This window comes from Crotalus tigris, unplaced genomic scaffold (genome assembly GCF_016545835.1).
Source record: "Crotalus tigris isolate CLP2741 ecotype Arizona unplaced genomic scaffold, ASM1654583v1 scf7180000017744.3724543626:3957646, whole genome shotgun sequence".
In the NCBI taxonomy this organism is placed as follows: domain Eukaryota; kingdom Metazoa; phylum Chordata; class Lepidosauria; order Squamata; family Viperidae; genus Crotalus; species Crotalus tigris.
This window is the reverse complement of record NW_024096611.1, coordinates 1,604,205-1,618,252: the sequence shown is the minus strand read 5'-3', so window position 1 is coordinate 1,618,252 and position 14,048 is coordinate 1,604,205. Positions and strand designations below refer to the sequence as shown.

At 36.7% G+C, this 14,048-nt stretch overlaps 1 protein-coding gene across 9 annotated transcripts in view; it reads right to left on the bottom strand.

Annotated features, from left to right (window-relative positions):
* Positions 1-14,048, bottom strand: part of TEAD1 (TEA domain transcription factor 1) — a 240,900-nt gene that overhangs the window by 49,335 nt on the left and 177,517 nt on the right. For 5 of the 9 annotated variants that reach the window (XM_039340342.1, XM_039340341.1, XM_039340345.1 and 2 more), the window contains 3 exons: positions 8,392-8,456; positions 1,464-1,526; positions 1,311-1,373 (listed from right to left, as the gene is read on the bottom strand). In XM_039340342.1, coding sequence (XP_039196276.1) covers positions 1,311-1,373; positions 1,464-1,526; positions 8,392-8,456 — 191 coding nt within the window. The remainder of the gene's footprint in view (positions 1-1,310; positions 1,374-1,463; positions 1,527-8,391; positions 8,457-14,048) is intronic. The other 4 variants (XM_039340347.1, XM_039340349.1, XM_039340346.1 and 1 more) reach the window with 2 other exon arrangements.

Here is a 14,048-nt window from a genome sequence, read left to right as displayed (position 1 = left end):
ACACTTATAAAGTGAGTCTGTGGTTGACCTTTTCCTGTTCCAGGACTGGGGCAAATCCCACTGATGGTATTTAGTATTTCAGACAATGAAGCCTTGCCCAATCTGGTGCCTTCCAAAGTTTTTGGAGTACAATTCTCATAATTCCTGTCCCAATCAGGATTATATCATTTGTAGTGTATCATAGTTGGAGCACATCAGATTTGAGAAGATTGGTACACAGTATTCATATGCTGAAATGTGTTTCTTTTGGTTGAATTGTTAAGGTATTTTGACTCTTTTTTTTTTTAAAAAAAGGAATGATTACAAAAAAGATAGAAACAAAAGGAAAAAAAACCATCCACCTAACCTGTCATTTCCCCCCTCCCCAATAGCTTTCCCATTAAAAAATATTCAGGAGCTTGCAATGCAAAATTTGCATTTCTTACATGTACAAAATGAAGCCTTGCTTGCTATGTTTGTTTGTTCTTGGAAATTAGAAAGAGAAAAAAAATGATCATCCCTCTTTCTTAATTTCAAGTGAAGCGAGGCACAGCTTCTCCAGAATATACTCTTTAAAAAACTACCAAACTGAAATTGTGCAGCCCAATCTTCGTTCTGTGTACACAAAAGCCAGTCTTACAGTGCTCTGTGGACCTTAAGTGTGTAAAAGGAGAATGCAGGATTTCCTCTGCAAAGCCCACGTTTATCAGATCTGAGCAAAAGATTTCCACATCTTCAGGGAGTGCAGATTAAGCACATGGCTAACTTTTCTAGAGAAGAAGCCAATCAGGCTTCATTTGGCCAATATAAAAAGTGTGGAGGCTAGAACGATTTGCCAAAGGTAAACTCTGGACATTGCAGATAAGGATAACATCCCTGAAGGAAAAGTGTGAATTTAGCACTCATCTGAAAATGTATCTTTAAAAACAATACAGAAGAACTGGTATACTGATTTAAATCTCAGCTTTTACGATATGTGCTTGATCTTCTTTTATTTAACCAGTGTTTCCCCCCCCCCTCCATCTTACAAACTCTTATCTACTAATGAGATTTTGAAAGCAAAAACAAAAAACAAAACAAGGACATATTTCCCTATTAAAGTTGGCATGCAAACAGTGAATAGCATTCCAAGGTGTTAAAATAGTTTAATATAGATGCTACTGCAGAAATCAGAGGGAGGGAAGGAGATTAAACACAAAGAAATGTCAACAGCTACCACATGCAAGGAAACTAGGTTACAAGAATCACAGCCCCAGGCATTCCTCCAATCACCAGGGAACACAGGAAGTATAGCATAGCAACCACAAGCCCCAAAGCAGAAAAGCGCATACCTTTAGCTTGGAATGAAAATCACGAGATTTCCTTCTGGCAAGAACCTGAATGTGACTAGACACCTGCAGGGTAGGGGAAGGGAGGGAAAACAAAGGAAAAGCCTGTAACCATGGAGATGAAAAGCCCCCTACAACTGGGCAAGCCAAACGTACCTTAATGGCAGCTTGAATTTCTCGAACTTTCTTCCTGGCTAAGACCTGTATGTGACTAGACACCTACATTGTTTGGAATTTTAAGGGGGAAAAAAAGGGGGGAACAAAGGGGAACGGGAGAGAAGAGAAATAAAAAAAAGAACACAAGAAATCAAATTTATGTCTGGAAAAAAGAAAGAAAGAAAGAAAAAACCCAGAAAGTTTCTTTGGGGAAAGTATTTTGCATTGTCAGTAAATTTTGCTATTAAGGGATCGTATTTCCCAGCCATGCACCATATTTCGTAGCACAAACATTTATCAGCGCTGGTCATCGCTGCAGTGATTTAAAGGAAGAAAAAGTTTTATACTACTACATCTTGAGCTCTTTTCTTTAAATTGTTCTGACTACAGTCTGTGCAACTGTAATCTGATGATATTCAAATTTGCAGATGCTCTTCAAAAAATAAACAAATTAAAATTTAATTATATGGAAATACTAGATATTTATATAGACACACACATACACACGAGCACAATAGTAAGCAAGCTTTATATCTTGTCCCAAAATAAATAACTTAAAGCACTTAAATGGCCCAACAGCACTTCAATTAAACATTTTTATAAACACATACTTATGTATATTCTTATTGTAGTTGTTATGACACTTAACTTACATATATATTACCAGCATGGTAATCATTCTAGCCAACTTGTATCTAACCTAATTTCATGACATTATTTCACATTACATTAAAGAAAAAAGTCTGAGTTTGGGGGAGAATGCTATTCCCCCCCCCAAAAAAAGCTGAGACAGACACTGTCATAATGGGAAATTAAAAATAATCAATATACTGCAAGACTGGTTATACTAGGAATCATTTTTTTTAATCCAAGGATTTTAATACAGATATATGAGGATTATTTAAATTACTTCACTGCAGTTTTCCTGGTTTGATCTACACTATAATATTATGAAGGGCACTACAATGTTACTAGCTACAAAGCAGAAAAGATCCAAGTAAGATTATATTCAGAATGCAAATATTTATTAATAAAAGTATGTAGTAAGAATTAAACCTCCATTAAGTCCTGTAAGGGCAGAAAAATTACCCAATTGTCTCATTTCTTCTTTCTCTCTCTTTAAAGCAGTTGTCTCACAAATCTACCTGGCTGTCTCCAGGTAGATATTACATCATGCAAATATTAAGATCTGTTCATTTATAACTGACAATTAATTATTATGTCTGACACATCATCAAAATTACTAAATTTTACATTCACTCTGCACCTATAGGTTACAAATAAGATCATTGGTTTGATGTTCAGATTTTCTGCATTTCTTGTTTTCCATTAAGTATGTGTCAACTATTATTATGTTGGGTTTTGTCATTAGTACAATCGAAAGTGTAGTGTCAAAAATGATCCTGTAGTGAGAACTGAAGTAAAATTTAAGAATTATTAAATTACCTGAGTGGCAATAAATATATGACTGAGGTTTTAATTTTTTATCTATACTTTATTTGTATTTGATTTATAATAATAATAATAATAATAATAATAATAATAATAATGATAATGATAATAATAATAAAGTTAGAAGGGACCTTGGAGGTCATCTAGTCCAACCTCCTGCTCAGGCAGGAAACCCTATACCATTTCAGACAAATAGCTGTCCAGTCTCTTTTTAAAAACTTCCAGTGTTAGAGCATTCACCGCTTCTGGAGGCAGGTTGTTCTACTGGTTAAATGTTCTAACTGTTAGGAAGTTTCTCCTTAATTCTAGGTTGCTTCTCTCCTTGATTAGTTTCCATCCATTGCCTCTTGTCCTGCCTTCAGGCACTTTGGAGAATAGCTTGACTCTCTTCTTTGTGGCAGCCCCTGAGATATTGGAACACTGCTATCGTAACTCCCCTCGTCCTTCTCTTCATTAAACTAGACATACCCAATTCCAGCAACCATTCCTTACATGTTTTAGCCTCCAGTCCCCTAATAATCTTTGTTGCTCTTCTCTGTACTCTTTCTAGAGTCTCAATATCTTTTTTACATTGTGATGACCAGAACTGGATGCAGTATTCCAAGTGTGGTCTTACCAAGGCATTGTAAAGTGGTATTAATACTTCACATGATCTTGATTCTATCCCTCTATTAATGCAGCCTAACACTGTGTTGGTTTTTTGGGGCAGCTGCAGCATACTGCTGGCTCATATCTAAGTGATAGATCCACTAGGACTCTGAGATCCCTCTCACAGTTGCTACTAATGAGCAAGGTACTACCTATACTATACCTGTACATTTGGTTTTTCTTGCCTAAATGTAGAACCTTACTTTTTTCATCATTGAATTTCATTTTGTTAGATAGAGCCCAGTGTTCAAGTCTGTCCAGATCCTCCTGTATCTTAAGCCTATCTTCTGGAGTGTTGGCTATTCCTGCCAGCTTGGTGTTGTCTGCTAATTTGATCTATCTATCCTCTCATCCAAATTATTGATGAAGATGTTGAAGAGCACTAGGCCTAGAACAGAGCCCTGAGGCACCTCACTACACACTTCCCTCCATGTAGATGCAGTTCCATTGAGGACCACACGCTGAGTACGGCTGGTCAGCCAGCTACAAATCCATCTGGTGGTGATGCTGTCTAACTTACATTTTTCTATACAAATTAAATGTTCAAATTGGTTGCTATTTTTTTAAACAATTCCTTACTCTTTGATACATGGCTTTTAAACTTCCTAACTACAGAAACATTTTCTTTGGAAAAAAAATAAAAAGTTAATAAAATATACCGTGACAGGCCTATGACCTTTTTGATTTTTGATACACCTTATATTTGGAAAGAATTCTAAACTAGGTGGATCAGTAACCCTGCTCAGCTTCAAAATTCTTCACTTCAAAACTGACCTTGACATCTGTGCCTTTACCTTGATTCAGAAACACCCTAATTCAGACATTAGAGAATCTAAAATCTTAGAATCAAAGGGAGCAATTTAGGTCATCAAGGCCAACCTCCTGCTCCATGCTGGTTCCCAAATTAAACCATCCATAATTTAAGATTTTCTAGCCTCCAAATGAGCTCATGTAGCAAGAGGATATAGGATTATTAAAGATTTTTACCCTTAATATTAAGCTAGAATCGACCTTTTTGTCATTTAATCCATTACTGTATGACTTGATCTGAGATTTACAGAGAGCGTATCTGAGTCTTCTGTGCAACATTCTTAGGTACTTGAAAAGTGTAATTATGCAACTACATACTTTCAAAGTACAATTTCAGGAGTAGGTAATCCACAGCTGGTTCATTTTATTTTCTTGCTAGTAGCCCTCTAAAATTTAGGTACGGTACATTTGGAGAGAGAAAAAGAACTGTAACCTGTAACTAAGTTCACCAATTGAGATTGGTAGTCCAAGTTAGAATTTGGAAATTCATTTCAAAGCTATTGAATCACATTAAGCTAGGAATCACATTAAGGCATCATTAGTTTTCCTACGTCTCGTTAGCTGGATGTTAGAAATAAACTCAATAAAACAAATGGATTACCTCTTATAATCCTTTTGGGAAATATGTGTGGAAAAATACTGTAAATAAATAAAATATTTCTGCAATATTATTTTTGAATAGTCAAAAGAACTTAATGGGAATTAAAATGCTGCCATAAAGTAATTTTAGAAATTACAGTATATCTACTTTTAATTGCAATTTAGAGCTCAGCTTTAAGAGTGACTGTAATTTAATTTCTCTCCATGGAAAAAAAATGCCAGAAAAAAATATTTAATGCAGATGACTATGAATCAGTGACATTAGGCCATTTCCCTGTTTCTCTTTTTTTGGCTGAACTGTCATTAGTTTTATGGTACCATAAACAATACATGTAAAGTATTTTGCAATTCAACCAAGACATGCATTCAGGATTTCTGTATATTTAATTTTCTCTGTGAATGTTCAATGCCATTTTGTTCCAAAGACAGAAGGCCTACAACACACATACAAACACACACACCTTTCATTGTCTTGCATGTGGAACAAAAAAAAAAAAAAGGGGGGGGGGTCTTTCTTAAAACAAAAGTCTCAATTTATTTCTGGAGAAGACCCACATGGGAAGCAAATTTATCAGATGGCCATACATACTTCTGTTGCTCCCAGTGGGACTGGAAGGTAACATCTGAAATGAGAATTTAATTGTTGAGTCTTTAGTGCTCTGGGAGTTTGATTATTTGCTTGCAGAGTTTTCATTACCTAACTAGGTAACACCATTGGTTTGAGTTGCCTGTTTATATATAGTAGCTTACTCTGATAGTGTTAGTAGAGGTAGACTTTCCTCCTTGGTGGTTCTTTGAATATTGTTTTCTACCTAATTGTTCTCTGGTGCTGACCCCTGCTTATTTGCATGTTGGCTGCTGGAAGGGATGTGTTCTAGTTTTTTGTTTCTTTTTTGTTTTGGTATTTTTTTAATTACCTCTTGAATGGTATATAAATGTGGTTTATTTGTGTATATATATATTGATGGCTGATTTGTCTGAATGCCAAAGTTCCAGGAATCCCTTAGCATTTTTTAAGTTAGATTGGTCTAGAATGATAATAATTTCCCAGTTGAAACTGTGGTTGATTCTGTTCATGTGTTGTAAGGTTAATGAGTTTTCATCATGTCTTCTGAAAGATAGTTGGTGTTCATGGATGCACTCTGCTAGTCTTCTACCTGTTTGTACTATATGGTCGCTGTTGTATATTGTAGATAATTCCTGTTTTCTTTTCTTGGACTACTTTTGGTTTGCTTAAGAGGTTTTGGAGGACTTTAATTGGTTTTTGTGTTATAGTAATATCATGTTGTTATAGCAGTCTGTTGGTTGTTTCTGAGATGTTTTTAATAAACAGGCAAAAAACAATACTCTAATCAACAAACTACCAAAAAGAAAACTATATCCACTGCAAAACTGGCAGGACAAGCAGTAGCATGTAAACAGGTAGCAAACCCCACACTCATTGACACAGATAGTATTATTAGCTGAGTAATGAAGTATTTGCAAGCAACTGAACAATGAACATGAACAATTGTCCTGTAATGTTATCTACCTGGACTTTGCATGAATTTATTTGCATGAATTTATTTTATCATAAAAATATAAATATGTCTGATAATTATACAGGCTTGAAGTGATCACAGAGCAATATTCAAGAAAATAGATAATTTTAAAAAAAGAAAAGAAATTCCTACGTCATAAGTCTCCTATTCAAACATTATATTTTGGACATTTAATCATCATATGAGCAATGGGGATAAACTTTCACCAGCCTTTTCCCTTCCAAAGGCTGGAGATATATAGCCAGAGAAGGCACTTATGCCACAGCAAGGTCATCTGCATCAAAAAGGTGTTTGTCTATAGAACTATATGGGTATTTTCTTTCATAAGATCCAATTACCCAGACAGATGGTAGACTCCTCTTCACTGAATGAATTCAAGGAGTTTAGACAACCATCTGTCCAGGATCCTCTAATTTGGATTCCTACACTGAACAGGAGGTTGGACTCAATAGCTTAAAAGCCCCATTCCAGCTCTGTAATTTGACAAGCTCAAATCCTGATCGCATAGATTTTGAATTCATCTGGAATCCAGGATCCATCCACTTTTTTTCTAGATGTCACTGGCAACATGGGTCATCCTTGGCACTCAGGTGAAGGAGATAAGTGCTCTATATGCAATGCCATAATAGGGCTACGATCAATTGGATATTCTTTGTCAGCCAGAGATAATTTTCTTTATGACCATCTGGACTGCTCCCACCTGACTGGGTTTTTTTTTTTTTTTTTTGCAAAATAGCTAAAAACCTGATTGTTTCCACAGAAACAATTGGGTAAGGAGGATGGTTGAGTTTCTTTGGATTTTGGTATATTTTGATTATTTAATGATATGTGATTGGTCTTCTGGACAGTTTTATTGTTTTTGTTTGATATATATATATTCTTTTTTACAATAATTGTAAAACTGTAAAATTTTAATTGTAAGCTTGTGGAGTCAAGCACAAATTAAATTAAAAGAACAAAAATTTCATTTATTTTTAACTTTTTCTAACTTTAACTAGTATGTCATTTCTGTCACCAGTTTGCTCAGTTCTTCTTTCAAAATATGTTTAAACATATTTCTATTCCTCGAGAAAATGCTTAATATATCAGTAAGGTTCTTTAATAGATCTTAGAGGATCCTTTGTATAAATTTGAGTGGCTACTTGCTAATCATGGGATAAACTTCCTTATTTTCTTATTTTGTCCTTAGACAAAATCTTGTAGCTCTTTCTATTTGAAATGTTTCAGAAAAAGAATTTGGCCTATTCAACTTAAAGCCTTACATTGAGCAGATTATTGTCCCAAAGAAAACAAGCATTTTACTAATTATTCATATAGTTTTGCTAATTTTGAACCATTCTCTTTCTTTTTCTCTTAAATATCACGTGAACTCTGATTCCAATTAATAAATATATCTTACTTTTTAAATCTGATTCTGTGCCTTGAAGTTTCTCAATACTACTATTACTGGATCCATTCGCTTGAAGTCCAAATATTTATGTAGGTCTTCAACAAGTTCTAGCTAATGCATTGTGTCAAAAGGAAGAACTAAGTTATGTGGTTCTGTAAAAAGTTTTTACAAGTGCTAATTCTTTTGAGATGAGAACAATAAGGTGGGAACAAGCCAGGAGTCTAAGAAAACACAGATCCATCATGCCAACTCAGCAAAGTATTTATTGTGAAACTAATAGATTAAGAGTTCCAGACTGTTTTACAGATCTATAGGAGTTTTAATCCTGCAAGTGTACTGTGTGCCTAAGTAATTTATATGGAAGTGGTGAATGGTACAAACAGCACTATTTTTCAAAGCAAACCCAAGATTTTGTAAACACCATTCTGTGTCTGCTGCATTCACTCATTCATTGGCACACACCTTCTATTCTACAGGATTGTCTTACCTGTTTCCTGGTCCGTGTCTTTCCCGTCCTAAGTTTGATGTATCTGGCTATCAGTTCATTCCTACCTGAAATGAATATGAAATTACAATGAAGACTAAAAGTAACAATTCATCATTAATATATACACATCAAAACATAACTTAAAATAGATGCAATGAAAAGATGGTTCAAGGATATTTTTGAAAATAAAGGTTTGAGTAAACTTTTTTTTTCATAATGGCATTTCCCCATCTTTTAAACTCCTTTGTTATTAGTCGATGGGAGAATCCAATAAGTGAATGCCTATGTATCATTGGATTTTTACCCTTGTTTTTGTCCAAAAATTGTACTTCAGCTAAAATAGTTCTGGCATATGGGAAATTATTTTAATTTTAAACTATTACACAGATAGCTTTTGTTTAATGACCACTCGTTCAGCAACCATTTAAACTTACAACAGGACTGAACGAGTGATAGTTAGGACTGGTCCTCAGAGTTCTAACTGTTGCACTGCCCCTGTGGTCCTGTGATTATAATCCAAGCCCTTGGTGCCCAGTTCATGATTATAGTATTGAGCGAGTAGCAGTTGCATGATCACACATTTTGTACATTCCCTTCTAGTTTCCCACAAACAAAGTCAAAAGGGAAGTCGCAATCACATGAGGTCCTCACTTAACAACTCACGTGGTCCTTGTTTAACTATGGCAACTGGGTTTACCAGACCTGTCATTGCTAAGAGGCATGGTTACATGACATCACGGTTTAAGGCCGCATCACTTAGCAATAGCAACTCTGGTCCCAATTGCCATTAGAAACCGAGGACTACCTATATTAAAAAGAGAACAATTGCAGACAAAAAGCTGGAAAAAAATTCAGACAAAAGCTGTTACAAAGTGAACAAAATTCTGTCACTAAGCATAATCTGATTATTGAAAATACAATATATATACAATATATAACACTTTATTTATTTTCATGCCTTTGAGTCAGCGTTGACTCCTGGCAACTGCCTGACCACTCTCTTCCAAGTTTTTTTTTTTTAAACAAGATTTCAGAAGTGGTTTGTCAGTCCCTCCTTCCTAGGGCTGAGATAGTGACTGGCCCAAGGTCACCAAGCTGGCTTTGGGTCCAATATGGGACTAAAATTCGGGGTCTCCTGGTTTCTAGCAAACTGGCTCTCTACATTTAAATTTAGCTTACAATTAATATTAAATCACATTTTTGGCTTGGCTCTGACCATGTGTTCTAGGATGTAAAAGAGGTTATATAGCCTGTTAACAAAGGGCTAGATAGTAGTTTATGCTGGCATGTGGTTCTCAGTAAGAGAATTCTGAAAACATTTGACTCCAATCAAGATTAGCAGGAAAGGTTACTGCAAGACTTACATTTTACTGCAGATTCAATTATCCACAGTAAATCAAGTTAACAAGGAGACAAACAGCAAACTTTCAGGCCATATCATTGGTTTAACTTCACTTCTTTGTCTTTCCATCAGAAGGATGTTTTAGTATATACAGGAAGTACTTGACTTACAACATTCATTCAGCAACCATTTGAAGTTACAGCAACAATAAAAAGTGACTTACAACCAGTATTCACACTTACAATTGTTGCAGCAACCCCACAGTCATGTATCAAAATTCAGGCACTTGGCAACTGGCATGTATTTACAATGGTTGCTGCACCCCAGGCTCATGTGACCGCCATTTGCCACCATCCCAGCCAGCTTCCAACAAGCAAAGTTAATGGGGGAAAACTGGATTCACTTAATGACCTCAGTCATTCACTTAACAACCCTGGCAGAAAAAGTCATAAAGTTGGAAGCAACTCACTTAACAACTGCCTTGCTTAGTAACAGAAATTCTGGTCCCGATCATGATCATAAGTTGAGCACTACTTGTAGAGGCCCATCTCCCAGCTCTTCCCAATCGAGTGTTTCTTAAATTTCTTCCCCTCAGGACTCCTTCTTTCTTCTAAAATTTATTTTCATATATTCCAGCATCACAGAAGATTCCAATTCACGTTTTGAGGCGTATATTTTGGGCATCTTATTCACATTTAGGGTTTTTCTTTTCACAGTTGCTTTCTGTTCATGAAGTTGAAATTTTATAATATTATTTTCAATTAAATCAAGCTACTGCTATTGCCGTTCCAAGTGAACTTTTATCTCTCACAATTTTAATTTTTAAATAGTATGGATTTTATCAGAATTCTTTTGAAGTGCTTTGGAGCTACATAATTTTATCTTTGAACCCTAACTCTAGCAGTTTGCAGATTTTTAGTGTGCATCCCAATAGTGTTTGGACTGGTGGTGTTTAAGAGATGCTTCTCAGTGGCATCATTCGAAAAGTTATTTTAAGATAACCAATTAGATTAGAGTACAGCATTCAAAAATTTCAGCATCTCAGTCGAAGAGGATTGAACTGTGTAACATCAGAGAAGCAAAAAAAAGAAAAATACTCCCCTTCAAGCATTTATGTGTGTATATTGCAAAAAAAAAAAAAAAAATACTCCCCTTCAAGCATTTATGTGTGTATATTGAGTTGCCACGATGGGGAGGACTACATTTTAAATCCAAATTAGCAAAAAAGAAATCACTGCAGACAGGTCAACAACGGTTCAAACAGTTTCCTCTGCTAGGTGAGAGACTTGTTATTTAAAAGCCGTGAGCAAAATCTATTTTATGCCTTCAAAAATAGTACAGCATGGGCAGGTGTTAAGCCTTCCCTACAGTGAGTTTTGAAAGTCGTCCCCTTTCTGAGCCTTACGGAAAAGCAGGGACTAAAAGCCTGCGAGATTGGGCAGCCCTTCCCAGCACAGGCTGTGTTTTGTTCAGACAAGCTTACGGCAGAAGGTCATGTGACACAGGCCAAATAAACAGCATCTGGGGATTTTCAATTACAGACCTTCACCCAGCATGCCTGCACTGTAATCTCTACCAGATGAGGCTCAGGCCTCACTATTTTCAATAATTCACACACTGTGTACACATAACATGACAATAAGGGCATTCATGCAACCGCCTGATTCGCACATCAAAGCTCCCAAATGGCCAGCTGTAAGCATGCTTACTGTTGAATAATTCATTCTTTTCACAGGCTTGAAAAAACGCTCAGCAGGACTTGGCAAGCTTGTCTTCTTTCCTGTGCGGTATGCTAAACTCACATTTTGAAAGAGGTACAACCCCATTCTTTTTTTAAAAAAAAAGAAGAGGAAGAAGAAAAAGGAACTGGATATTCAAAAATGTCATGCACATTTGCAAATGGTTGTGTCTGAACATATGACAACTCTATGTATGTATGTGTGTATATTATAAAGTACAATTTCAACTAACAACCATAGTAATAAGAGAAAGAAAGCAGATACAAAACAACACTGCTTTCTGAGGCAGGTGTTTAAAGAAAAGCTTTTTCCTGAAGGGTTTTCTCCTGTATAAATGAACGTGTACCAAAAATAAAAAAAATAAAAACAAAATAAAAACAAAACAAATACTGCATTTCCTGGAGCCAAACAATTTTCACGCTGGAGAAAATTAATTTTGATATATCCATTTATTTTGTTCTATAGCTCTACCTTTAAATAAATACCTCTATTATCCAGGAAGGCAATCACCAAACCATTCCCTTGAAGCCAACCTTCAAAGGACTAGATTGATCATTTCATTTTCCTCCTTTGCGCTTTATCAGAAGACTTTTACGGGCTTTTTAAAAAAATTGCGCAGCTATAATTTTAATTGCCAGACAGCATCCTAAACATGTTTACTGAATTATGACAACTGTTTCCCTGAGCTACCAAAGCAGGCAATCCCTTACTTCATTATATCAAGTTTTCCTATTTGTCAATCAACCCTAAAACCAGCAGGATCAGCTAGTCACGACCTCCCCTCATAGCAAACACATGCTGCTTACCAGCTGTGCGTTGTGTATTTTTACACCCTTTTCCCTATCGTTCAGAGTGGTTTCTTCTTAATCACAATAATCCCAAAAGTGCTAAAACATATCAATTGTCTTCTAAGCCCTGCCTATAAAAGGCAAATGGGCTTGTCCAGCCACAGCTGATGCTTCATTCAACTGCAAATCGGATTTAGTAGCTACAAGAGATTTAGCATACCTGGAGAAATACTGAGGGGTCACTCTTGAATAGTTAAATTCACTATATCTTTCTGCCATACTGTTTGGTCTTTGGAGGAGGGGGGTTGTATTTTAATTTTTATTTGCATTCCTTAGTTGAACTGGGAGGAAGCAGGTTTCTTTTACCACCACTGGTCCGATAGTCAAATATATGTTTAATATAACAGTTTAACAGTTAGAACAATGGAACAGTGGAACAACCTGCCTCCAGAAGTAGTGAATGCTCCAACACTGGAAGTTTTTAAGAAGAGACTTGGGCAGCCATTTGTCTGAAATGGTATAGGGTTTCCTGCCTGAAGAGGGGGTTGGACTAGATGACCTCCAAAGTCTCTTCCAACTTTATTATTGTTGTTGTTGTTGTTGTCGTCAGGTTTTGCATTCTGGCAGCACTCATAAAAAAGTAATGTTAAGTAACAACTATAGTGGTTTTTTTTTAACATTATACCAGAATGTTTTCATTTACTGTCCACTTAAGTCATGAAAATTTAATTAGTTACTACTTGAAAGGTTATTTAATAGGATACCATGTAAGCTGATGCAAATGATATGTATTCTCACTGTCCTTTTTGAAAACCGTATACTATTTGGAATAAAAACCGTATTAATAGAACAGTTTCGTAACCCTTGGCTTTTTCACTTTTTGTGCTCTACCCCTCAAGACAAAATTTCTTGAAAACCATAAATAAAGGAACTTATCATAGAACAGATTTAGAACTCACTTATTCCCAAATTCATGGTGTTTGGCCTCCTTGTTACCTTCTGGGAGGAGGCTCTGTGGTATCCAAAGCAGAACATCCAGATTCAGTCACAGTTTTGTTCCATACAGTATTAACCTTGTGAACTCTCAAGCTTCCTATTTCCGCTATGTACTCAAGATGGACAGTGATTAATATTTATATGTAAGGGTGTAGATCAGCAGTTCTCAACCTGTAGGTCGGGACCCCATTTCACGGGGGTCGCCAAACAACGCAGCCCGCCATTTTTTCCCCTTTTCCTTAGCTGTGCTATTCCCTTTTATTCTATTGGCTTTTGAAAGCCAATAGAATAGACTCTCTTGAATAGAGTCTAGTTCTATTGGCTTTCAAAAGCCAATAGGAATTGTCCAGGCTGTCTCTGCCCTGCTGAGCCCGCCAAAAGTCCCATTCTGCAAACGGTGCTGCAAGTTGTCTGCAGTGAAGGCGAGCTGTCTGGAAGTTTCCACCCCTGCTGAGCAACTACTAAAAATGTAAGTAAAAGAGAGCCAGGGGTGGGAGGTGGGAGGCCGGCAGGTGCAGGGAGGGTTGCTGGTGCACGTGGGGCTCGGCAGGTGCCTTACCTCCCTTGGGCTGGGCCAGCTGGTGGCCCAGCCGGTGGTCGGCCTGATCCGTCTCTGCCGCTTGCCACCTACGCCTCGGCTGGCGCAGGGGGTGGCACCACGCACGCGCGGCGCTCCCGGGCAGGGAAAGTCCTCGACTTACGACCGGTTGGGTAGTCCTCGACTTACGACCGGTTGGGGGGTCGCAGCATTAAAAAGGTTGAGAACCACTGCTCTAAGGTTACATCACAATT